At 40.9% G+C, this 27,018-nt stretch overlaps 2 protein-coding genes across 3 annotated transcripts; one reads left to right on the forward strand and one right to left on the reverse strand.

The window, feature by feature from the left end:
• Positions 1–1,233: 1,233 nt before the first annotated feature.
• On the forward strand, positions 1,234–12,183 carry NUDT4 (nudix hydrolase 4). Of its 2 annotated transcripts, none has more exons than XM_010709143.2 (4): positions 1,234–1,373; positions 7,569–7,613; positions 8,124–8,211; positions 8,886–12,183. In XM_010709143.2, exons 1-4 carry the CDS (start codon positions 1,320–1,322, stop codon positions 9,086–9,088), a joined length of 390 nt encoding a protein of 129 aa, XP_010707445.1. In that variant the 5' UTR covers positions 1,234–1,319; the 3' UTR covers positions 9,089–12,183. The 2 variants fall into 2 exon arrangements, with proteins under 2 accessions (XP_010707445.1, XP_010707453.1); XM_010709151.3 differs by having other exon boundaries at positions 1,235–1,373; positions 8,127–8,211.
• A 1,301-nt stretch (positions 12,184–13,484) lies between these two features.
• On the reverse strand, positions 13,485–20,091 carry UBE2N (ubiquitin conjugating enzyme E2 N). Its single transcript, XM_010711901.2, has 4 exons — positions 19,894–20,091; positions 18,146–18,392; positions 17,830–17,970; positions 13,485–17,229 (listed from the first exon to the last, which is right to left on the reverse strand). Exons 1-4 carry the CDS (start codon positions 20,089–20,091, stop codon positions 17,189–17,191), a joined length of 627 nt encoding a protein of 208 aa, XP_010710203.1. The 3' UTR covers positions 13,485–17,188.
• Between the last annotated feature and the right edge of the window lie 6,927 nt (positions 20,092–27,018).

Genomic DNA, 27,018 nt, shown 5'->3' on the forward strand with positions numbered 1-27,018 from the left:
AAGCAGATATTTGTCACAGAGCTTATCAAGGTGTGCTTCGATGTGTACCTATGTTATGTTTCCAAAGATGGTCATAATTACACTGCCCAGTTTCTGTAGGTAAACCTACACCATATTTCTTGAGTGGTGAAGGGACACAGTATAGGTGGTGTGCATATCCCTGTTGTGCTCATGACAGAATTGTTCCTTTTAATTAAACAGGAGGTAAGTTCAGAGGCTGTTTGTGAGGGCAGAACTGTCCTTTGAGCCATTTGCCAGCAGGCAACAGGTAAACCTTTCAGCTAAGGTTCTTGTTGCAAATCTTGTCGCAGGTTTTCAAGGTCCAAGTATTGATCCTTGAACACTTGTCCTGTAACTCAGTATAGTGCCAGTGTAAGTGTTGCCTAGAACATGCAGTGTTCATCTAGGCACAGAGATGATGATGGAGCATGTTGTAGAAGCAACGCTATTCATTTTTGTGTAGTCTTGAATCAAGATATGACTTTTGTAGTTCTCTACTGTAAATTAATCTAGAAGCAAAGCATCCTCACCCTTAGTGTGCTGTACAGATACCTGAACATGTTGTCAACTCTGAACAGTGGTTAGTAAATTGGTATGTATCAATGGTACAACCAGGTGGCACGCAGATATTTAAAAAACACATTTTAATGTTACTTAAAATCTGCTAACGAACTTAGGAGTCATTTGAAATTCAGTGTGTTCCAGTTTTTCCTCTTAGAGAAGTGTTAGAAATTGAACAAGAGCCAATGAAGCGCTCTTTAATTTAGTTATGCAATATTGAAAGCTTACTGTGCTAATATCACACTTCAGTTAATGAAAATAAGTTTGTTTAAGGCTAAAAATTATAGATATTTTGAAAAAGTCTGCTCTTTAGCCAAAATATCCCATTTCATAAAAATTATGTATGATGATAATCTCTTAATTCTTGCCCCTTGTTTAATGATCGTAGGGCTTGGTATTTAGATGTTTTGCTGTATATCTTCATTCTTACGCACATTGTATTATGTACTTTCCATATTGTATCCAAGCATCTGAAAAAAGTGTCTATGAAACAACTGTGTCTTGACTTCGTATTAAAAAAGCTGATGTTAATTTTTTGATTGTGGTTTTAAGTGCTTCTTATAACTCCTGGTTACTTATGTTTTGTTTTTGAAGTCTGTGTTCCATATGTCCAAGTGAATAAGTGTGCTATGGAAAAAGTGGATGGTACCAAGATTCCTGAGTTAAAAGCTATATTTAACAGTCATTTGCATTATTTGTAGGTGCTGTTAGTAAGCAGTAGCCGATACCCAGATCAGTGGATTGTACCAGGTGGAGGAATGGAACCAGAAGAAGAACCTGGAGGAGCAGCTGTCAGAGAGGTGTATGAAGAGGTAACAAAAAAAAATTCCAACTACTTCATTGCATAATGGCTGAGGTAGGAAAGGAAAAGGATCTCCAGAGGTCACTTCCAATCCTTGCTCAAGCAGAGCCACCTAGAGCATGTTGTCCAGGATCATGTCCAGATGGCTCTTGAATTTCTCTGAGGAGAGAGGTTTGTGCAGTCTCTCTGGGCAGCCTGTTGCATTGTACAGGAAGTACAAGGTTTTATAGAAAGCTGGTGTGTGCTAGAAAGAAACTGATGTACAGAATATCCAATGTTGAGCAACTTTGTAATCCCAGTATGACAGAGCACATTAACGTTGTTGCTAATTGTCAACATGCATAATGCGTTTTTTCAGTGCTTTTCTCTTTTTTTGATTAGCTCTACTACCTGGTACTTCAGCTTGTGTACCCTTAAGACTTAGCTTTGTTATGGAGGCATGGGAACTTGATGTAAATGTAGTTTGCCTGAAATTTCCTTGTCTTTTGGTGTCAAAATGAATTCTACGTGCTCTAATTTGTTGACTCTTTTCCCATCTTATGTGGGAAACCGACCAATTTGATATTCAGTTCTCTTAGCAACCCTCATGCAGAAAGATTTAAACATAAATAGGCCTCGCTGATTGGAGATTCCAGGTTTTCTTGCTGTGTTCAGTTTTGTTGTAGGGGCCAGTTTTGAGCTGCCCAAGATGAATTCAGACAAGTGCTCCTGTATTTATAAAAGTGAAGGAGACTGCCTCAAAGCAGTCAGGCCCCATTTGAAGGGGGCAAAGATCCAGGCTCCTCTGCAGGAGAGGCAGAGGAACCTCTATGGAGAATCCTGATGCTTTCCCCCATCTTGCTATATCATAGAAGTTGTCTGGGGGGTTGACCAGAAATACCAGTGGTTAAGCTTCTGTGTGCAGACTGTGCTAGACATAGAGCTGTCAGGTTAATGCCATAGCAAAGTAGTGTAGTAGTGAGTTGTGACACAGAGGCTGATGTTTAGTTTTTTGCTACGTGTGCTTCTGCTCTGAGAGTATTTTGAGGAGTACTTCAGATCGTGGCCTCACTCACAAATTTCTGCAGTGCTACCTCAAAAGAGGTGCAAAGTTTGGGAGAATGAGGCTGGGATAGCAAAGGAGTAGGTGTGGAATATGGCCCAGTCAGGCTGCGCACAGTGCCCAGACGTGGAAAACTTTGTGGCTGCTTCGTACAGACAGTAAAAATTTGGCTACTCCTGATTTTTGTGTGCTTCTGGAATTGCTTTCAGATCAACAGGGGAAAAAAAAATGGAGCAAATAGTTAAAAAAAAAAAAAAAAAAGAGAGAGAATGCTGTCTCTGTACTATGAAGTGATCCCTCCATACCAGAGTTTTGTCCTTTCCCCTACTTTGTCAGGGCAAAGCAAGATTTTCCTATACATCACTCTGTACAACAACTGAAAGGAGGTTGTGGTGAGGTGAGGGTTGGGTTGGCCTGTTTTCCCAGATAACTGACAGGACAAGAGGCTGTGGCCTCAAGTTGTACCAGTGGAGGATCAGGTTGGATATCAGGAAAAATTTCTTCTCAGAAGTAATGGTTGGGCACTGGCACAGGCTGCCCAGGGAGGTGGTAGAGTCAGCGTCCCTGGAGGTGTTCAAGAACTGTGTGGATGTGGCACTGAGGGACATGGTCAGTGGGCATGGTGGGGATGGGCTGATGGTTGGGCTGGGTGATCACAGAGATCTTTTCCAATCTTATGATTCCATGGTGGTGGTCCTGGTCAGGAATTGTATCACTCTTAAGTGATTGTTCTGTGGGTTCTTCACTGTGTATTCTTGTCCTAGTAGAAAAGGTGGAATGGATAGAGCCATGTAAAAATGAAGTTGCAATCTGCTAGGCAAATCTGTAGGAAAAAACAGGATACCGTGTGTAGAATGCTGAGCACATCTGCAACTTACAGATCTAGGTGTCGATTTAAAAAATAATAAAAAAAAATTGTTCCTGATAAAATTTGACTTTTCTCATCTGAAGTACTCCTGCAGTCAAAATGCTCAGCATGACCCTTCATGATAGAAAAGCTGTGTGTTATAAGTGACTGAAAAAATGACAGTATCATCTGTGTTCATACACCACAAAAGTAACTTTCTGAAGCTAAAACACCTAACAGATCTAAAGCTCCTGAGAGGTGCTAGTGTGGGCATCTTGCTCACAGGCTTTTATTCATTCTTATGACAGTGGCTACACTTTTTTTAGTGGTGTTCCAGAGTAAGGCATGACCTGCTAGCCATATTTGGCTCTTTGCTGTGCTTTTAAGTACATAAAGGTTTTTCGTAAGCCAGCGGCTACAATGAGCAAAAATTATTTGGAGATGCTTGTTCAACAGCTTGATTTTTCACCATTTCCTGGAATCATAGAATGGTTTGGGTTGGAAGGGACCATTAAGATCTCTAGTTCCAACCCCCTGCTATAGGCAGGGACACGTCCTATTAGATCAGGTTGCTCAAAGCCCCATCCAGCCTGGCTTCAGGAAAGGGGCATCCACAGCATCTCTGGACAACTCTGTTCCAGTGTATCACCACCCTCACAGTAAAGAATTTCCTCCTAATATCTGGCCTAAGACTACTCTCTTCCAGTTTAAAGCCATTTCTCCTTGTCCTATCACTACATGCCCTCATAAGAGTCCCTTTCCAGTTTTTCTGTAGGCTCCCTTCACATGCTGGATGGCCATTTGATAATGAACATTAAAAGTTCATGACCCAAACCAAAATACAATTAAGCTACAGGCTGAATCTTGTGTGCTGCTGTAAGACTGCAAGGAAAAGCACTGTTCTTAATGAGCACTGTGGTGGTTTTTCAGTGTTTTTACTTGAGCCATGGAAATTCACACTAACCATTTTAGAGATGAATGTCCTTTCTATTTTTACACTAAGGTCAATGTCACCTGGCAAGCTGGTTACAGTGCAGTGAAGTGAACTGTTAAGAGTTTTGTGAATGAATAAACTTCAAAGCAGACACACTGTGGCACTCTTTTGAACCGTGTTTCTTTGGTATTGGGTCATGTACAAACTAACCGTTAGCATCCATTAATTTATTAAAGGAGAGACACTGATAGGAAGTGTTGTAAGGGTCATTCCTAGTGGTAGGAGCAGTGGTAGCTCACAGCATGTTAGCCCACTGGCTCTATATATCCCTTGGTTTCCCACAAAAAGTGGTGTATTTAAAAACTCTTTGTTTTTAAAACCCAAACAAAGGACAAATGCAGTCAAAGCTACGTGCACTGCAGTTCTTCCATAGTCAGACTCTGAGTCACTCCTGTTGTTTTTTGTCTTTGAGCTCTGTTCGTGTTAATGTTGTTTTTTTTCCTTCCAGTAAATAAATTTCAGTATGAATTATTCTTTCTTTCTGATGCAGTATTGTGGATACATAGTATAAATTGAACTGTCATTTTGTGGGTTACAGTAGTTAGTCACTTGTAAATTCTTTAGATACAAGCTTTTACAAACCTGAAACTAGGATATCAAAATGAAGTTACGGTGCAAAGCAGTCCCAGAAGGGTACTACACCTTGCTTAAATACAGAGCTGCTTTGTTACTGAAGTTGGAGCTTAGTCTTTAATGGGGTGGCATGATAGCTGGAAATGGGGAGGGCTTGCATGTGCAGTATTCAAAGGGAAATCTGACAGTGAAGGGGATGAGATGGTCGTCTGGCCTCTCAAAAGGAAGGAGTACCCTCCCACTGCCTTTTGTTCTGTCTCACAACAATAAGTAAGACTCTTGCTCTGTTTCTGGTTAGTGTATTGAAATGTCAGCCAAATATGTGCAGTTTCTCCCCTGACCTGTGGAAATACAGCTCTCCGAGAGGAGGAGGCTGACTCTGGATAATCTGCAGTGACCATAGAAGTGCCAGTAATGTCATCTAAGACCTCTCACAAGAAATAAAAGGATCTGTTCCAGCTAGTAGCTAATACTCCATTGAGTTATTTAAAAAATAAAACACCCTCTTAAATTTAAGAGATTGTACAGTGGTACAATGAAACCCTTTTAAGTTCTAAAAGTATACAAGAAAGAGCAGGAATAGCCTTGCCCTATGGCCATTGAAGTACTGTCCAACAGATCCCACAGTTGAAATGACTCAAATGTCGCGGATTTTAAGCAGGTTTCTGTCAGTAGACTTAGCTTGAAAGTTCCAGCAGGACTCTTGCTCCATCTACAGGAAATACAAGGCAAGCCTGATTGCACCTCTGATGCAGTGCTACACTGGGATCTGCCGGCAGTGAGTCCTCCAGGCCAGGAGAGTTATGGGATGAAGCAGTTTGTATTCCTCCCTGTGGCTCCATTTAGACTAGCATTACAGTATATCTGAAGTTCAGACATGAGAAGTTACTATGTAGTGCTCATAGACTGACAACAGCTTTACTAAAAGACATACACTCTAAGGTTTTCTCTTAAAGCTGAGTGTCTCACTCAGCTGTTGGATTTTGTTGGATTATTAAACAACTGTGTTTTAACTGCTCTGGGCTCACAATAGCCAAAGAAGAAAGACAAAATTGTTCACGCCCTAAAACTTACCATTGCATTGGGTTATGAGCTCAAAATTTGCAATGTGAGAACTTTATTGGACATTCCAGGAAAAAGCTGGATCTTTTCTAGGTCCTCTAGGTCTCAGTTGTGACAGATTTTGAAGATACCATGTTAAGAACCTGGAGAAAATGTTTTGGTTAGGGAAAGCACTTGAGTTTTCAAGTAGTCTTCAATTTAATGGCGCTTCTTAAATAATGGCTGCTGTTATTCAGCTGAGGTGAGAATAGCTTACTTTTTGAGAAAAACCATAAGACTTCAGCCACTGCCTTCTATGCTTTGGATGTAAAAGTTTTGAAAGATGCTCCTGTCTGCAGAAATGATGCCCTGTTTTGGAAGCACGTCTCTTTGCCTAGAGAGTGACTCGGAACTGGGGAGAGAAGTCACATCTGGTGACATCTGGTTGCACAAAAGCTTTCATTGTTTAATTCCACATTACTCAGTCAAGTGTCTGTTTAAACCACTGATTTGAATGGAGGCAGAACAGAGAAGCTGTTAAAGTCAAGCAGATTCCACGTGGCCGTAGTGAAATTGATGACAAATTCAGACTGAATCTGGGGTACTAAGAAATGGGGGGGAAATTGAAAAACACGTGAAGAAAGCTGTAAAGCTGTATACAACTCTGCACTAACTTCAGGTCTAGTTCTTGCTCTGGATAAGCAAAAGACTGAGATGCAGAGGCAGAGAGCAGACTTCTTTAATCAAAACTGCCTAATAAATAACATTAGCCATCTGCTTCCTTTAAAAAGAAAGACATGGAACATTCACTTGTGAGATGCTGATTAGGCTTAGTGCTGAAGCCTGCCCAGTTGCTTGTCAGAGCTGCACACCAGAATGTAAATAAGATCCATATGGCCCTTTTACATAAAGGCATTGGTAACTTTGGTTAAAGCTGGAAACCAAGACTGAAGGCTAGAAAATGTCATCTTAGCACTAAGAAACCCGGTTTTAAATATCAGTTACACAAGGAGGCAAAATCTAAATATGGCTTTATCTACCAGTAGGCTATACATGTTCATGTCTCAGTGGAATGCACTCGGATTTATTTGGCATAAGTGGATGATCATAAATAACGGCTGTTGGAGGAAGCATTGTGTATTTTTCTGTGGAAACCAACCCTGGAGCCTCACAGGGATATAATGACTGCCTTAACTGTACAAAAAAAACTGTGACAGGTGCATTCACATAGGGCTTATTTAAGGTCTTGGAACAATACTAAATGTAGAAGTTAATAATGCTATGAAGTCTGGGGAATATAAATTTGGTTGTAAGGTTACATGCCCCAAACCGTGCTTTCCTGTGAAAATGAACTCGTGTTAATTGATTGTGCTCTAAGAGCCACCTGGCTACCTGTAGTTCAGTTCGTTGCTGTATTATGAGGACTTGGAGTCCTCAGTTTCTGTAAGAAATAGTAGTGGAGTTCTAATGATTCTGTCTCTAGATTGACCCATATACTTGAATTTTTCTCTTCGCCTGTTTACTTTCATGCTTATTTTTTTCAGCATTGGTTGTATATGCAGCACTGTAATTAAAACCTATGTTAAATAATTGCTTAAATAATCCTAATAAGAAAGAGTAATTCATTTATTCTGATTATTGCTACAGTATTTTGACTTCTTAAATTATAAAGCACATGTTAATGCTTCTTTTCCTGCCTATTTTGTAGGCTGGCGTAAAGGGAAAGCTAGGCAGACTGCTCGGCATATTTGAGGTGAGCTATTTCTTTCACTTTGCAAAGACAGTTTTTGTTTGGGTTTGGTTCCACTATTTGTTTTTTATTGATGTTGGTTTTTTTGTGAGTTGATAACCTGCAGAAAGCAACTTCCACACGACAGAGTCAGACTTAAGTTGTACTTGTCTGTACAGTGCATTAATTGCTGCTGGAAGACACATGAGACTGATGTTGTTCTTTAACTGCCACATGATGTGTGCAGGTTTGAGTAAGGAAAGGCTTAGAGCCTTTTTAGAAAGTGTCTGGAAGTGAAACTGTGTGCACTGACAGTCTTCAAACCTGCCTATCTTTTTGAGTCCAATAGAACAAAGCTTTCAAATACCAGATTCCCATACATGAGTACATACTGTTATCAGTGAGAATTAGAGCCAGTTTTGCTGGCAAGTATTTCCTAGGGTAAGTAACTTCGAATGTTACAGTTGTGGAATGTCTGTGATGTTGACAACTTTTTTTTGCTGTGAATTAAAACCTCTGCTTCTAACATTCAAGCAGAACCAGGATCGGAAGCATAGGACGTACGTTTATGTTCTTACTGTCACAGAAATACTGGAAGACTGGGAGGATTCTGTTAATATAGGTAAATGCATTCTCTCTCCTCATATTCTCCACTTAAAATGTTGCAGTTAGCAAATAATTTCACTTTCTGAAACGACTCGTTGATGCTTTGCCCTTTTACAGGAGATGGTGCTTTAAGTGATGTTAACTTCCATAAACTCACAACATTTCTATGTCACTGAGTGGCACACAGCTGTCTCTTGAAAACTGTGCTCAGTTTGTTTAGGTAGAGCGGATATATTGCATGCCAGCGTTCCTGTAGAGCAGCCCTGATTGTCTGTTACTTCAGAGGATTGATACGGGGGTGGTTTTGCTACTCCTCAGGCTCAAAGTGTGCAGGGACCATCAAGGCTGTGCTGCTCCATTCCTGCTCAGCACAGGAACCATCCACTGCTCTTCAGAGCACTGCCAGGGTTGACAGTGTAAGAGGGCAGTATTGAGTCACTTAAATAATAACCCCTTCCTATAAGGCCTAAATGAACAGTCCCATGAGCTGCTGCCCACTATCTGCTTTATTATGAACTGTTTCAGCAGGCCTACGTGAGTCTCTTGTGCTCATCCATTTTCTTCAGGTCTTCTTACTGTGCTATCTGACAACTTGAACTTCCCGAAGTAACTGAGAGGTGATTGATCAGATAGAAGTTTAATGGCACCACTGGTTGCTAACTTTTTTCTTTGTGTATTGCTCTCTTTCAGGAAGGAAAAGAGAATGGTTTAAAGTAGAAGATGCAATCAAGGTCCTTCAGTGCCACAAGCCTGTTCATGCAGAGTACTTGGAAAAACTGAAACTGAGCTGTTCACCTACGAATGGAAACTCTGTGGTTCCCCCTCTCCCAGATAATAACTCCCTGTATGTCACTTCTGCACAGACTTCTGGGTTGCCCTCTACTGTGAGATAAACGTTTGGATTACCTTTTTATTCATGCCATCGCAAGGGGGGACATCTTTGATTACATGCAGGCACCCATATAACTGTCAATTCTAAGTGAAATATGTGAAAATGTCATGATGTTGAGTTTATTTGAATGCATTTTTTCCTTTTTAACAATGTAAAATAGTATTTCAGCAAACCAAAGCCATATATGGATTTTTTTAAGATGCCTTAGTAGGCCATTTTTTAAGAGAGGAAACTTGAGTATATAAATTTCCGTATCTGCTAAAATAAAGTATGCATCTAAATGGTGTTGAGCTTATTTAAGACTTGTCAGTAGTTCTGCAAGAGTACTTGCTTAAAGAAAAGCTTGAGCAGCTTGTCTTATACTAAACTCTTATTGGGTATCTGCAAATGAAGTGCTAAGAACTGAAGACCGCACTGTTTGGGGAGGTGAAGGCAGAGATGTGTGACTGCAGTGAAGCACACTAACCCATGTTGAGCTGTTGAGAGCTAAGGATACCAACACTAAGCACTGTTTGCCTCAGTCATCCAAAAAGTTGTCTTGCCCTCTGCATCCTTCACGTAATGTAGGACTAGAGCAAGGACAATAACTTTTGTCTTGTAATCACCAACCCATTTGCTATACTTCTGCTACTTGGTCAACCAGCTGTCAGCAGATGTATGTGAAGGTTGTTGTTGTTCCCTCCCTGATCCTTTTTTTTCCTTTCAGCATTTTGGTGCACATTTTGTTCATAGTGCAATTACACGGCAGGATCCAAAGCCTGCTAATCTCCAGTGACAAGCATCTTATATCATGTTCATGCAGTCTGTTATTTAAAAATGCCTGAAGGAAAATGGGACATTAAGGTAAAGCGGTGTTCATTAGCATGCATGTGTTGAGGGGTTGTGCCCAGTGGGAGCTGGTTGTGGTACTTCTTGGGCCTTGGAGACAGGTAGGTTGATACGCTGGTGGAGGAGTAATATTCCTTTGTCTTATTCAGAAGGTATGCTGAAAGCCCTGTATTAAAGTTAGCTCTTTAATACTTGAGTTTTACTGTTTTAACATCAGTTGCTCTAGCATTTTGTAATTAACAGCTGGCCTCTTGGTGAAATTCACCTGGAATAAATGAGGTACAGCTGACAACTCCCCTCTGCTTCGTTATTTTCTCCTCCTTTTCAGCCAAGAAGATGAAACCTAAACCCACTGTAGGTCTTAATATGTTTCTACCATAGGATTATTCTTTCTATGTGTGTATATGGCTTTCTTTTACAGGAACGTGATCCAATTCATATGAACACCTTAATTCTGTATTTCTTCTAGGATGTAAACCCAACTGTCCTCTCCAGCCAGTCAAAGCAGAGGCTGAGGTAAAGCATTACCTCACGTGTGAAGTTTATTCTGGGTATAGCTCATTCTCCACACAGCATTTGAACCTTTGTAAATAGTCCAACTAGTAAATAGTGAGTGTAAAATGGAAAATAAATGTAATTTAAACCTTTTGTTACTCAATACACAAATGGTTAACTTCTACTTTTTTAACACAAATTGTGTAAAATGCTGCTATAAATTAAACTTTTTTGTGCTGTTACACTTTTTTAGGGAAAAAAAAAATGTTGCCAGAAGTTACTCCTTAGAAAACCAACCTTGTGCCATATGTAAATGCAGTGGAACTAGGGAGACAGAGTTCTGATCTCTTAATGCTGCTCTCTTTGAAGAGGCATAAATACTACTGACAAGAGGTGTGAGCCACAAAGCTGAAGACTTCTGAAATGTTGGGTAGGGCTTTCCATCCCTGCAAGTCCTATTCCAGATCACTTTCAGAATGGGAAAGAACACAACTCTGTTCAGGTGCATCTTAGCATAGAAGGTACTGCAGACAGCTGATCCTTGCCTTCAGTTATGAGGTGAAGGGCTGAACTTGGTCGTTTCTAAAGTAGGGGCATGCTAAGCTAAATAGCAAAGGGTGGAATTGAGCATTTTCAAGTATGTTCAGTGTTAAAGCTATGCCCCCCTATTGTGTAAAAGTACCTCCAGCTCTACAGTTACCTTTAAAAGAGTGACCAATTCAGCTTTTTGGGCACTTACCTTTTGCTCACTTTTTTGTTCAGTAGTCATTTGAACACTTTAAATTGAGCAAACTTGTACAGGCTTTCTTGTAACAAGATTCTATAGAAGATGTGAGAGCTAAAACAAGAATCCAGAGTTCAAGTCCATATTCCTAAGCCTGCTTCTGTCTCAGTTTCCAGTTCTTGGAATGAAACCAATCCAAGCTTGTATGAGATTTAGTGGTAATGCATGATCTTATTTTGTAACTCTTGAATTATGTATTTGATAATAATGTAAAATGTACAGTATTGCTGTTACTAACAAACTCAGAGTTGATTGCCTATAAATATTTTGGTTATTTTTTTTTGGTCACACACATTTGAGCTGTTCAGTAATGCCAGATGGATTTTGAAGCAGCATTCACTGTATAAACCTCTTCAGTCTCTCTGCAGCCTTCAGAAGGAAACACTGTGATGCTTAGTTTGACTTCCTCTCAGAGATGAATGTTCTGTGAATTGGACAAACCTGACAGCGCAGGTAAATTGAAAGTGCATCAGCTGTGCTGAAAGAAAACCATTTTAGTAAAGGAGCAGTGGTCTGGCTTCAGCTGTAATGAAATCTGACCCTAAGCTTAACAGAATGGGTCTGTTTAAAAATCAGTTGGAAAGCTACAGGTATTTTTCTAGTACCTATCTATTAAAATGTAAAGCCTCCTTTTTTCACACATCTCTATTTAGATGGTCCAAATCTGCTGTATACAGAATGGATATGGAATTGTCCTCATGCCATGAATTCTGTAAGACATCCCAGATTTGGTTCTCCAGAGGAAAGAGAAGTGTGTCAGCTGCTAGTCTCAGAAAGCTGAGTTTGAGCCACTGCTTCCTGCATTAAGTTCTGTCATTACAGTGGTAGCAAAGAGAAATAGCCTTAAAGTTAAAAAACACACAGAAGAAATAGTGAAGGACTGCACAGAGGCTGCTGAAGTGGAATATCTTATTTTGGTGCTTACTGCACCCTGCGTTAACCTTTTAGTAGTCTGCTAACAATGTGCTGTAAAAAAAAAAAAAAAAAAACAAGAGGAGGCAAACACTTGGTTTACTTACCACCATGGTTTGTGAAGTGAAAACTGAGGGAGGGGGTGGGGGTGCAAAATAAGTTGTAAACATTTTGACCTGCTTGCATGGATTTTCTTTAAAGATTGATGTAAGAATTTTGACTTTTTATATTTGAGAAATACCAAAATAAAATCTAAATTAGTCCTGTGGATGATGTGGTCATTCAGTCTCAAATGCTGCAACCACACTCTCTGTGCAAAGGACTTGCATCTCCTTTAAAATGTACATGTGGGGGTTTCATCTTTTTTCGTGCTTCAAAACAACACAACATGGTAGCAACAGCTGCCACGTCCTTCCCTGCCTGTGGCATGGAGAGGGGCAGGAGCTGAGCCCTATCTCAAACAAGACACTAGCATTCTTCTGCCCTTTGCAGCTACTTGAGGAAGAGCAGAGCCCACTGAGACTGGTATGTGATCAGCTGCTCTCTACCTGATGGCCCATGCTCAACTGCCCCACTCTCAGTGACAGCACAGGTTCCCATTGACTTTCCCTCAGTATCTGTTACAGTTCATTCCAATGGACAGTATTAAGAAGCACAGATGAGCACCACCTCATCCCTCTCAGTTACTGGGGCCTGGCCTCTGCTACAGCCACAGAGGCTTCCTAACACGGTCTTTTTTGCTACCATTCATCTGAATTCTGAAAATTTTGTGCCTGTGTTCTGGGTATGCCATGAGCAAAACTCATCTTTGAACATAGCAAATTACCCAACAACTGGAAGTACTACTAGGGTCAATGTATCATATTCTTTAAGATGAACCTGCCTTTGCTGCATGGAATGTAAGACTACAGCTACCCTTCATCCTGTGGGGAGTGTTCAGCTGTTTCCACTGCCATCAGATATCTGCCCCAAGCTGTTTTCTGCAGGCTTCGACAGGAAAGGTGCAGATACATGGCAATGAACTCCATTACAGCAGACATAATTATTAGCTATGCTCGTGCTGTAACATGGCTTAGCAACACTTAATACACCTGCCCATTAAACTGCACTGTAGTATCCAAATTGTGCAGTGTTACAGTAAAAGTCTTAGGCTAAAAAAGGCAGATAGAAGTAGGCAAAGCTCTGAGCTTGTGCACCTCAGCAGTCCTCTGCTGGCTGCTCTTTCCTCCCCCTAGAAATGAGAAAAAAAACCCCAATTACAAGTGACTGATGAGAGGAGTTAACATTTCCTTATTTTAAGAGATGATGAGAACTGTTAAGTTGTGCTGTACAGCGGTGGCAGCCTGCTGCAGTTAAATGAAGCTCAGTGTCTATGTAATGAATAATCACTCTTCCTTTTATTTCAGTGTCATATTACATTACAGTCAAGACATGTTATTGACAAAACCTACCAGACATTTTACTTTAAATGTAACCCTTAAAAAACAAAAAACAAAAAAACAAAAAAACAAACAAACAAAAAAAAAACCCACAGAATGTACATAAATTGAGATGTCACAATTTTGTACGTTACTAATCCATTAAGATGTTTCACAATATTCTCCATGTTGGAAATACACTTTCTTGAAAGCTACAGAAGCAACATTTCACCGGTTTTAAACTAAAGTCAGCTACTGCACAAACGTCAGTTCCCAGTGATAAAACACTTCATACCCATGAAAGCACGCGGCCAAATGTTGAGACAACCACCAAACGTTTATGCAAAGACAAAAGCCTCCCAAAGCCTCCTTCCCCTCTTGAGCTCAAGGAAATTGCCACAACTGTGTTCTGTATGCATGGTTTTAGAGTCCATTTGATAATCCAGGCTCAACAGATGCAGTCGCTATCCAGAAACTGACCAGGTGCAATGTCAGTGCTCTCACTGAGGGTTCCAGGACACGACACATAGCACCAGTAATGGCAGAGGAAGCCCACCTATTGTACATTTGCTGTAAGTATACCCAATAGCCACTAGAAATGGAGCTAGAACGAACACTCCCTAAGAGAGAGCTGCGTTTGCTAACCAGCTGTAAAGGTACACGTGACAGAAGTAACCTCAGGTTCAGATGATGCCTGTAAATACACACCTGCTTAGCTGAGGGGAAAAAGACAAAGTCCCATCTACCTGGCTTCAGAGAATCCCTGTTTGTTGCAGGGAGTTGGGCTAGATGACCTTCAAGGGTCCCTTCCAACTCAACTCAAACCACTCTGCGATTCTATGATTCTAATTTAGTCTAAAACTCACATTCCCTAACACAACATAGAATAAAATTTCCAGGTTGACTTTATACATAGCTCTTAAATCAGGTTTATATTACATATATATATATACACGCATACATAAAATGCCAAATTTTGAAAGACCAAAACATACCTGAATAGATCCCACAACAAACAGGAATTTCGGGTTTTAGGAAGCCTGCTTAAAGTTTCCTTTCATCACAACTATCACTTGAAAATATTCAAAGCAGTTTTGAAATACAGTATCTTGCTTGTCCTTTTATACCGTTAGATACACCACTACTACTGACTCACAAATTCAAACTGACAGTATGGACTTCTGTAAGTCTCCAATTTGTTGAGATACTAACAGTAATAGTAAAATAAAGAAAAAAAAATAAATAACCCAGACACATACCAGCTACAGTGTACTCACACTGGTCTATAATGTACTTAATTCGGTCACTAACAAGTGGGGGCAGAGGATTTTTTTTCCTATTTATATATTAATAATATTCCATCAAGAACTTATTCATAGCTTTAATTACATTCTCATCTCAACAGCCAGCTCCAGCCAGGGTTTAAGCCATGCACTTACAAACACCGACCGTCTGCCCAATGCCCCGGCTCTGGATTCAGCCCACCTAGTTTTAAGCCGCACGCTGTGAAGCGCCACTTCAGAACCTGCTTCTGTGCCAAAGGAGGAGAAAGCCACATTCACAGGGGATGCTCAGGGTTCTGACCGCCCAGCAGCACTGTGCTCCCTTACACCATGGAGCTGAGGCAAGCCTTATCCAGTGGGGAGTGCCCATATCAAGCTTTAAGAGGTAGGTGAAGGTAATGTAGAGCCTACTGCACACACAGCTCACGCATTCTCAGCTGCCTGCCACAAAAGCTGCCCGTGTTAATAGCATATAGGGGGCACACAGCAGCCGAAGCCAAGCACATGCTCATTTGCAACACGAAGGTAGGGTTAACAGCACTTCCATTCTGAAGAGCAACTTGTTACAAAGCCCTGAATGCAACTTTGGCTTATATTCAGCACAGAAACTACTTTTAAGGGGTTTTGTTTTGTATCATGAAGTTGAATTCCGAACCAAGCTTCAATCGCGCTTAAAGTACTCCAAGGGAGAAGACCAATCAATCACTGAAAGCATTCTGTTTGGAAGAAAAGCAGTTTTAATAGATACTCTTAATCTCCCTTAGGAGCACAATAAATAGACCACATTCTATAGAGATTTCAGCTGATACTAGAGTAAGAGGTAAAAAAAAGTGGGAGGAGAACACCAATAGCCTATCTGATCATAATCCAAACTGCACAACAGCATTCCCCATTGCAACCACAGCTAGTTGTCACTCATAAACTTCAGGTCAGCCTTGCCAAAAGCTTTTACAATTGTACTTGGGAGGTTAGAGCTAACATGGGAAGAGAACAGGGATACAAGAAGTTATAGGAAGTAATAAGATGGGTTCCCAGAAAAGCTGCTGGATTCCCAGACACGATACACGCACTCAAACACAAGGACAAGAAGGAAGCATCACACCAAAATTCCCTTCCCTCCAATACAGAAGCATTGCTGCTACTGACGCAGACTGGTTGTTCAAGCAAACAGCTTAATAAGGCATAAGGCCAGTAGATAAAACCAGTGGTAAGAGGTGCTAGCTAGATATGGTTAGCAAACATGAGTTGATATATAAGCTAGCTGCAACTGTTTCTGTGCACTGGTACGTTTCATGTTTACAGAGGACAGGAATTTGAGTTAGAAAAGTGTAACAACTGATGATAATCAAAGACAAGTTATGCAGATGCTCACAATTACTGCTATCTTTGTTCTCGGCCTCCTACTTGATTACACTCCATTTCTGTGACAATGCATATCAATGCATTATCGAAATGATGATTATAATTGTAACAGATTTTTTCCCCTCCCCCCCAAGTCACTCCAAATGTAACTTTCTATTAAATCGGACAGGTAAGGTCACCCACATAACACAAGCTAATGAAAAAAGTCAGCGTACAGAAGCAAAACATCTTGCAAATTCCACCTCTTTACTCTTTTAATCTGTCAGACTAGCAAAGACAAATGGTCAATTCTGGTTTCCATGTTTTTTTTTTTCTTTTTAAATACGATTGTCACATTAGAGAAATGAAAACACAGCAAAATAAACTGTACAAAGGCAAAGTAGAATAACAAAAAATATTTTACTAAAACATAAGATTTACAGGAGATTTTCCAGACAAGCCATACAAAATGGTCACAAGCTTTTTCTCTGAGGGATTTTTCTACACTTGACAGCAGAATCACAATATTATTAGTGAAGGTGATGGATGTTTAATGTTCCCATTTTTTTTGTTCAAACAATGAAGCTTGTCCACCTACAGCGTCTAAGTTAGACTGGGCTAGAGGGTATATTCTAAAGTATAACTGGTTAGCTGCTTTTATCAATGCAATTAGCATCACCATAAAAAGGGAGGAGGAGCCCACAAAATTAAAACAAAAAGCCCCGCAGCTAACCCTGCCTACCTTCATTCACAGTGCTTATGCTTAAACCATGATGGGATTAAAAGCAGAGATGTGCTGCTGCTTTTAAACAATTTCACAACAATCCAGATGATACTTCTAGCCTCTGCTCATGCGTTACAATAGTGAATTAGGACAAGACACAGATTTGCTAATGTGCATTTAATCACCAAAAGACTGAAGATGTCTGGGCTTTTATTCTGTAATGTTTCTAAGACTGTGTCCATTAAATGCAAACAAAAAAAGGAAGAGGTCTTGGCAGAACAGGAGAAGTGATGCACACTTGATGTTCAAAGCGCATTTAAATATTATTCATGGCATATAGCCTAGTCCATGCTCTGGCTGTAAAGGAAAAAAACACATTTAAGAAAAAATGTATTTTTCAAGCTTTATTCAAGTTATTTTGTTTTTCAAACATTACTTTTATGCTGCTGCAAAGACACAAAATGTATCAGTAGTGAGACAAGCACAATTTTGACCTCCTATAATACACAATATGTAATACACAAAAACAGAGATCTGATGAAGCAGCCCAAGTACAGCGAGGCCAAAAGTGACACAATGCAGTAATTCTTTCCATACCTGAAACAGAAGTATGGAAGAAATACCTTCTGAAGCTAAATAACCCATTCCTTAAACATCACAGGTAAAACACAGGTGTGCACTTCTATTTTACCATGTCTCCACACCGGACACCCTTGCAATTTAGGAACATAAAAACTCAAGAGAAAACCACTAAGTTTTCTTTCTAGCAGGCTGCATTTACACACTTGAGTAGACCACTGCAGGTATACACGGGAAACCTGGACAACAACTGCATGCAGTAATTACTTCTGCAAGTAGCAGGCACAAAATAGGAGGCTGGGATTTCAACTCCCCAACCAATTAGCCATCAGCTCATCGTATTTCCTAAAACTAGAAGAAAAGCATCAGATACATCACCTGTTTCTATGGCTTGGGCTTCATTGGTCTTCCATTGCTCAGCTACATCATTTGCTAGTGGATCATCTGGATTGGGAGCGCTTAACAAAGCCTGGATTGATAGCAGAACTGTACGAATCTGCAAAGCTGGGGACCATTTATCTAAAGAGACATTTATAACAGCATGAAATACCACATTCACAGTCTACTGAAATAACAAGTTTTCCACTCCCAGATTAAAGGATAAATAAGATATCCTTATAAAGAAATCTCTTTCAGAGAGAATCTCCAAGCTTCTGTATGTGGTAAGATAATAAGAAAATAAGGTTGCACTTACCTTTCAAAATATCTAAACATATTCTTCCCAGCTTGTCTACATTAGGGTGATAAATTTTGGTCATGAAACGTACTTTAGGAGCTGCCATTGGATATTCTTCTGGAAGGAATAGTTCAAGTTTAAATGTCCCACCCTCAAAGGGGGAATCCTGTGGACCTGCAATGACCACATGAAAATAACGTGCGTTGCTTTCATCTGGTTCTGCTTTTATCCCAGGGACTGGCTCTGCCAGCAAGCGCTGGGTTTCCTAGAAGAGAAGGAGAAGAGGCAATAAATACAAACTGTGCGACGTAAGCGCTCTGTACAAACTATTTTAAAGATAAGTCTTCATTACGAATTGATTACATCCACTGAAACTACGATATCAAATGAGCATCAAAGAACACCATGTGGTGAACCGGTATAGATCTCCTTCCAAATCTCTCAACTGCTATGATAATAACACGTGCCTCCACAGCAAAAGGTAACGGCTAACAATCAAGAGATTTGGTAAGGACAGCTTTACTTCTGATTCAGTATAAATACAAGCAATCTAAAGAATATCACAGTAATAATATCAGCATTTCCCATTCTACCTTAAAGACACAAGTCCACAAGTGAAAAACGAAACGACCGATCACTCACAGAAAGCATTGAAGACTTGCTCTAACACGAGTGCACTGGTTTTAAAATGAATGCCTGTCCTGGAATCAGAATCAACTCTGAAGAACTGAAAGTACTACTCAGCCCCAGTTAAAGACGTTGCTGTATGTATTAATATATAAAACATCTGTATGTGTGAATAGCTTTTGCTCAAGCACATTCAGCTTACATAATAAGCTGACTTAAAGCTACTCTAACAAACAGCAGGAGACAAACAAGTTGTTCTGTACACGTTAGAATTAGGGAAGCTTGCTTTTCCACCCAGATTCGTTTTCTTTGTCGCTCTGCCTCCAGCAGTAACTCTGCCCCAGGCACCACAAAGGAGCTGCCCACGTTCTGGCCACCCATCCCACTAGAGCTCCCTGCTGATTTCTCTCTCCTCTACTGCCAGCCTTCGTAAGTGCCGTAGGCACCACTCCACCCCAAAAAAAGAAGAGGCTGACACTGGCAAAAGGACTTTAGGCAGGGACAAGGAGTTCCGCAGAAGCCTCATTTCCTCAGGTAATTTTAGCCCCATTTCGTGCTTTTCGTCCTGCTTGTTTTCATTGCTTGCAGTTAATTTTATCACCACCTTCCCCTGTTGACTTACACAAAGAGAAATTCTATTTCTACTGCAGCAAGTGGTAACCTGTGGGTGTCACATTAATTTATTACCCTAGTTTTATGGCATATTTACTCTGTGTGTCTACAACAGCAGTACTATAAACACAATAGCTGTACATGGCTTAAAGTTCTTCAAATATAACCGGGCTGTTACAATACATGCACTTTATTAAAATAACTCACACAGCACTGAAGTGACTGCCTTGATGCAGTAACATCTCACTTTAACAAGCGAATGAAATATTTGAAGCCATAGTAATTAACATTCCAATCCAACCATTCATATCAAATGCATCAAATTCCTACAGCTCATAATATTGATGTTATTATCTTCATAAACACACCACAATAAATTTATGTGGTCCAACGTCTTGTTGGACTTATCTGCACAGGCATTAGCTGCCAGTGCCATTTATATACCACACTCTAAAGACATCCAAGCTGCTCTAAGCTTCCTACACTCACTCATGCAAATATATTTCATAGGATACAAATGGATTTACGTTCCGTTCCCAGTCCCGGCTCTGTCCCGCTGACCCCAACACTGCCTCCCTAGCCATGCCAGTGTGCTGACTGTACCCATACCACACAGCCAATCCTGGCTTAAAACAATCCAGAATCAGCAGTTCCACGGCAGCAGCATCAGCATTTCTACCTGCCAGTGCATCCAAGGGAGCAGTGTCAGGCTGGGAGCTGCACATACTGCCACTAAAGCCATTTGTCAGTAAACAATGGGTGAGCCCACATACAAGAAAAATCATTCTATTGATAAGGTACAGCATCATCATATCGAGGGCTTTATCACTGCTGGAATGTCATCGTGTTCAGATAGACCTTTATGCCCTATGTTATACGGACACTTTTACCCTGCTATAAAATAACAGAAGAGATGAGAGCCAAAAAAAGCATATAATGTTACATATGGTTACATATGGCTCCTCAGAACCTGGGCAGGACGCCTACAGAGTGTGAGGATGATGAGACACCCAGCGTGGCTGTGGATGCCACCTCCCTGGAAGCATTCAAGGCCAGGCTGGATGGGGCTTTGTGCAAGTTCAGTATGATAGAGAACCCTGGTCTAGTGGGAGGTGTCCCTGTCAAGAGCAGGCAGGTTGGAACTATATGATCTTAATGGTCCCTTCCAACCCAAACCATTCTGTGATTCTATGAAAAGGAGTAGGAAAGGGAAAACTAATCAAGAAGTTTTGTTTAAGGCCACAGCATATCAAGATGCTTAAACATAAGTAGACCAGTAAGTACCAAGGCAGAATTGGAAACTCAGCTTCCACACTGTAAAGTCAGACAGCCAGCTAAAGACACACTGATCCTGAAATCCATTCCACCTGTCGTAAGGCTCGGAGCAGTAAGTTCCATTTGAGACAAACAGCTGTCGGTACACAGGACAACACAGCACCAACTCATCAAGCTGAACCTGCTTTAAGAATTTCTAAAAATACGTTGCACCCCTTCCCCCTTCCCACCCCCTCCAATATAGGCACCTACAAAAGCAGTCTGCAGATGTGAACTCAATCTACAAAAAGGAAGTGTTTAATTTCCTTTCATATGTTAATCTAATTATCTATTACCTTCCCCAGAGGACAGTTATCCAGTGAAAAAGATACCAAAAAAAATCCCTTTCAATTAAATTTTTAGCTCGCTAGATTTAATTAGATGAATCAAGAAGCTCAAGCGTATGCAACACTTCGCTTTACTACACAGTAACTAATTTTGTCTGCACAGGAATACTAATTTCAATCTAACTTGTACCAGAAAAGCACGTCATGGTATTTCTTATTAGCTCTCCTCTATCGTACTGTACTGAGTTTCACAGAAAACACTTCAGGACATACTTTGAGCTCTACAGCACTTAGTGAGGTACATCCTTTGCATCCACAGGCACTTTATTTCTATTTGTCACACTCACGTTTCTAAAATGAGAACTCTATTCGTTCTCATTTTATTTCACTTTTCCTCAATTTCAAGCTAATTTCACAGCTTTCATGTATTAATGAAAATGAATAGATAGAAAATGAAGATACATGCCAGCCAATACTTCAAGGAATAAAACCACCAAAACACACCATTATCATTCAGAATTTGCTACACCTTTCCACCATTTCCTTTCTTGTTTTTAATTAAGTGGTTACAAGAAACACAGAAGTGTTGAATGTTTTCTGATGAGCCAAAGCTTTTCTTAGTAGTACAGGTGGCCTGAAGTAGAGTGACAGATGATACGGAAGGGACATATGGTGCAGCTGACATTCTCTGTAGCTATTCTTCTATGAAGACATTAAACTGAAGATGAATAGTACCTGTGGGGGAAAAACCTTCAACTTGTTTATATGGTAACCTCTGAGACCAAGGCAGCCTAGGACAAAGTCTGTGATGTTTAGAGGAGGTCAGCAGAGGAGGTGGGAGCAAGAATGGTTCAGGCTGCCGAGGCAGAGAAGTCTCACAAGCAAAATATCAATTATCAGTGGGGTGTGTTTCAGTCTTTGAGCACTTGACTTCATTATGCTGCTTTCAGAGGAAGAAAAAATAAATATTGAAACACAGCTACCAGGATACTTCTTGCCCTGTATGATAGAGATCCTCTTTAGGGAAGCAAAATGAACAAGAGAGGATGCTTCTATACAGAAATGCATGAAAAAAAAAAAACCAATTGTTAGAGCATGTGGAGATACGTGGACACAGCAATATAAAAAAGGAGTCCACTACAAACATACAATTGTTTTAATCAGTTCTAGTCTTCCAATAGTCTTTATAAAAGCCTCAAGTTGCCAACACCTCATTCAAAACAACTACTACAGAATATGTATTCCACCACTCCATAAAACAAAAGCTACTGTAATAGACTTCAGAAGTCTTACTTGCCATCAACACTATGGCAATATCAAACAACGGCACACTGGAAAATAATTATAACCAGAAGGCAAACATATGCGGGCATTTGGGAAAAAAAATACTTCTTACAAAGCACAGCCACTGCAGTTGAATTGAAATCTTTAAAGCTCCACTTGTCCGATAAAGACCATACCAGCAATGAAGGAAGAAATTACTGCATGGGATTACACAATTTTTTAACTTTCTTTGTAATCTTTAAGACTACTGTATGAAGACTTCTGGAATGTAAAAAAGATGTTTGTGCTGACTTGTCAAGCGAACTAGCTCAATGACAGCAGGGTTGGTCTCTTCTCACTGGTGACAGGGGGAGGGGAAATGGCCTCAAGGGTAAGTTTAGGTTGGATATCAGAAAAAATTTCTTTACATAAAGGATGGTTAAGCTCTGGAATGGGCTCCCCGGGGAGGTGGTTGAGTCACCATCCCTGGATGTATTTAAAATCCGTTTGGATGTGGTGCTCAGGGACATGATTTAGCAGAGAGCTGTCAGAGTTAGGGTAGTATGGTTAGGTTGTGGTTGGACTCAATGATCTTTAAGGTCTTTTCCAACCTGAATGATTCTATGATTCTATGAAGAAATCCAAACTCTGTGCTTTCAGCCAAATTTGCTTTCCTTTTTCTTATTTCACGTCTACTATTACTGCTGCACAGCTAACCTCACCAACCAAAAAGCCTGCACACAAGCTAAACACTCTAGTCTTGAAGCTGCAACGTCAGCAGTTACAACTGAAGGAATACACGTTGGACACAATCTACCACAGTTGATATTAGAGGACTGTGTAGAAAAAGAACTGTGAAATCCATAATGTGCATTAGAACAAAGGGAACTTTGAGAAATCCCAACACTTTGAAGAGCCTGAGCCATTTCAGTTGATAAGTGAGAGGCCACAAGGACGGGAAGGAAGGAAGAAAGGCTGCGGGGCCTTCCACTTCAGCACCAGCACTTCTGCCTGCGTGCTGATCTTTTGACCTCACGGTGAAACAGTCCTTGATCCAGCCCACCACATGCCCATGCAAACAGCTGTGCTGACAAAAAGGAGAGGGCAAACATGCTGCCAGAGTGCTGGGAGAACAGAGCCGCTCTGACAGAAGAGCTGTGGCAAGAATCACAGCAAGATGCGAGCGTAACAGATCACCCCTCTGCAAACAGCCTAAAAAGGAAGCGCAGAGCCTTCCTCCTCATTCCAAAGGAAGAGCCTTAACTACCAGGAGTGCTAATTTCAGTAACAGATGGCGAATTGCTAAATTAAAGTATTTGGTATTTAAGGCTTCATAGATGGATGAAGGCTCTGCATCTTCTTACTTGTTATAAATGGTTATCTAGCAACTGTGCTATCACAGGTTGCTACAGCAGAAGAATCCTCAGGGCCAGCAGAGCCTTTATGCTGGCACCTATCGTTAAGCTCTCAGATTCAGCATAGCTGTGATAAAGTTACACTGAAACTTCAGAACTGAAAGCATTAACAAGGCCTCTCTTACCCAACAAAAAAAAGCACTGTAATTATTAAAGCTATTAAACACTCAAGCTTTTACGATGCTATAATATCACACCCTGACACCAAGTCTCAGGTTAATTATTTCTTCCTATATTGTCATCAGCTCTTTGTCATCACTGCTACACAACTCCCCCAAAAGCAGTGAGGCCATTTACCTCTACCACCAGCAGCTATGATGGAGGTTACATCCCTAAAAACTTTTCAGGCCAAGGGAAGCTAAGAGAGCCCTCATCTGCTTCAGACAGTGAAGTATTTTAGCTAATATCCACCTTTAGCTGTAAGTTCAACTAGCCAAAACGGCTTCATCAGATCAGAGAGCAGGGATGGATCACTATCTGTCACAGCAAAAGGCCATCTGTCACACAGCCCCCATTCACTCCCAGTGCCCAACGCTGTCCCCTTGCCAGAGGCAGCCATCACTCCAACCCACCCAGGAGGCAAATCCTGCCAGCATGCCTAACTCAATCCCGAAAATTTTAGCTGGACTCTCTCAACTACATTTCTAAGCCCCAAAGTTTAGGCAGCACAAACTCTGCTGCCCTCTAGCAGAAGACAGCAACCCCCAGCAAGCAGCTGGCACTAGGGGCTGCAGATAAAATCCTTCCACCAGCACAAGTACAGAAATATGCGCATCTCTTAACGGACTGCCTCTTCATATGCCCTCTACCAGCAAAAATCTCCAGATAGCTGGTTACAAACTTCCTCCATTGCACTGGCCACGTACAACAGGACCAATGGCTCGCAACACTGCATGAACAGCCCCAAACTAGCTTAAAAGAAAGTTACTGATAGGCAAGAGAGGCACACGGAGTGAAAGAGAAGCATACCAGCCTCCTGCCCTTCTCTGGGACACAGAACTTGTATTTAGCCCCCACAAGGTGAGGCCAGGGCTGCCTCGTGCCAGACATGGCTGGTTCCTCCAAGTTCAACAGCCCTGCAGCCAAGGTGGGGGCTCCTCTGGGACAGAGAATGGAGGAAACAAAAAACACCACAAAAAGATAATAGCAAGGGAAAAAAAGCATGAGCAAAACCACTGCAAACGCCAAGGTCAGAGGAGGAGGAGATATCCCCATGCAGCTCTGGAGAGAGCACAGCAGACATCCAACACAAGTTACAGAGCAACTACTGATCTGCAACCTGCTTAAACCTCTACATCCAAAAGCATTTCTAGAGAGGATATGAGACAGAATTCTAACTTGCAGCGTCATTTGTAGGATTTGAGTTCTTCAAAGGAAAAAAAAAAAAAGAAGAAAAATAGAACTAGAGGGAATGGCTTCAAGCTGCACCAGGGGAGATTTAGGCTGGACATTAGGAAATACTACTTTTCTGAAAGAGTGATCAGGCAGTGGAATGGGCTGCCCAGGGAGGTGGTGGAGTCACCGACTCTGGAGGTGTTCAAGGTATGTTTGGACGTTGTGATGAGGGACATGGTTTAGTGAGAACTATTGGTGATGGGTAGATAGTTGGACTGGATGATCTTGAAGGTCTTTTCCAAACTGGTGATTCTGTGGAAAAAAAAGGGCAAAAAAAAAAACCACTAGCTGCATTTCTGATATAGCTGAGATAGCACTTGGAGGGCACTACACATAATAGGTAGACATCATGTAGAAGACAACATGACGAAGAAAATATAACTTTCAGTTTAAATAACTGCTGATCAGTCATTTTCAGTATTTGCTTCACAGAGAAGATCGCACATTTGCTGCCAAGTTCCACAGAAAGGTTTCTAAAGCAAATGGAAAGTCAATATCAAAAAGCCAAGTTTGTTTCGTGTGTTTTTCCCCCTCTCAAATTTAGACCTATGTCTCACTCTAATGACTAGAAATCAGTGCAAAGCCTTCATCTCATTTCCTCATCAGCTCCAGATGCTGAATGCAGTCAAACCACCTTCCTCTTCACTATTTCAGCCTGACTTCCAGTCCTTCGTGATCAACTCATGTCTACGACTGCATGCCTTTTCCTCTCCTCACAACATACAAGGGTTTGTCCACGAGGGAAGTTGCAGCTTCTCAGTAGTAGTGCTAATTTGTACAGTTCCAAGTACCCCATTCTTCATGTCCACAATGTTCAACAATAAATGAGATCACAACTGATCTGGCTTAAGAAATAACCATTACTGCAGAGTTCTGAGCCAAACCAGTCCCTCAGACCAAGCTCACTGTAGCAGCACAAAGTTCTCTCTCTCTGTGCCAGCACAGCCCAGGCTGTAACAGTTTACACAGCAAGGCTGGCCAGCATTGGACCACAGGCTAACCACCTTGACAAATTCTGGTTCATCCAACTTAACTAGGTGGTAACTTCTCCACCCGGTGCCAGTAATCTACAGAAACCGTAGAACTACAACATCACCTTCAGCATTTTGATTTGGAGCACATACAGTATATGTTTGTTTCATATTTTTATTCTGATCATAGAAAATCCTCACCAACTACCAGCACCAATATGTTCCAACTACTGTGAGCAGTTTGGATTTATTTTTTTTTTTTAAATATGAAATGGAAACTAATTTTTTTAGCTGCATAGGACTAAACTCAGCAGTATACTGGCACACAGACAAGTTGTAATTACTTGTTGAATGGCAATTCTTTCATGTTCTGTCAGTTTGGGATAAGGAGGAAGATTACACTTTCAGTACTGATACGTCACACACAAGACGGTAAACTGCACGCATGTTTTTGCTTTGATTTCTGAGAGGAATGCAGTAGGAGAAACTGAAGCACATTCAAGACCTTTTTCTACATATATGGATAAAGCAGCATCAGAAAACCACAAAGACTTCATCCAGTAACTTTCTATAATGGCATACCACATCCCAGCACAGATTCTTCCAGGACACACATCCTATCATTTCATTAGCTGCAACAAAGAAAATATCTGACTAGAATCAGCACTGCTGAAAATAAATGTTACTCAAGCAAATATCATATTGCCAGCGAGATCTCAAAATGCTTGAATTAAAACTTTATCACTGTAAAACAACTACACTGGAGAAAGTCTTCACAAAATACTATCTTCTTTGAGGAAAAAAAAAAAAAAGAATTACCAATAAAGTCCATTAAATCTTAACGCAGAGGTCAAACAACATAAGCAGAAGGCTGCACTTGTGGTTTCCAGTAGCCAGCCTAATCAATTCCTCGATTCCTTGCCATATAATCCTGGAGTGTGAGCATTCTGCATGGCCCTGCTTCCTGGGATCCTTTCTGGGCTAATTAATGGCTTCCAGCAGTCCTC

This window comes from Meleagris gallopavo, chromosome 1 (genome assembly GCF_000146605.3).
Source record: "Meleagris gallopavo isolate NT-WF06-2002-E0010 breed Aviagen turkey brand Nicholas breeding stock chromosome 1, Turkey_5.1, whole genome shotgun sequence".
Lineage (NCBI taxonomy): Eukaryota > Metazoa > Chordata > Aves > Galliformes > Phasianidae > Meleagris > Meleagris gallopavo.

Bases quoted from the DNA above. Each gene is read 5' to 3' on its own strand.
- UBE2N (XM_010711901.2), bottom strand. From the start codon at position 20,091: ATGTGCAGCTCCCAGCCTGACACTGCTCCCTTGGATGCACTGGCAGGT. The intron at 17,971-18,145 runs GTAAGTGCAACC...ATGTCTCTTTAG, and splicing joins ATGTTTAGATATTTTGAAAG to ATAAATGGTCCCCAGCTTTG. The intron at 17,230-17,829 runs GTGATGTATCTG...TTTCCTTTACAG, and splicing joins AGCCCAAGCCATAGAAACAG to CCAGAGCATGGACTAGGCTA.
- NUDT4 (XM_010709143.2), top strand. From the start codon at position 1,320: ATGGAACCAGAAGAAGAACCTGGAGGAGCAGCTGTCAGAGAGGTGTAT. The intron at 1,374-7,568 runs GTAACAAAAAAA...CCTATTTTGTAG, and splicing joins TCAGAGAGGTGTATGAAGAG to GCTGGCGTAAAGGGAAAGCT. The intron at 7,614-8,123 runs GTGAGCTATTTC...CTAACATTCAAG, and splicing joins GACTGCTCGGCATATTTGAG to CAGAACCAGGATCGGAAGCA.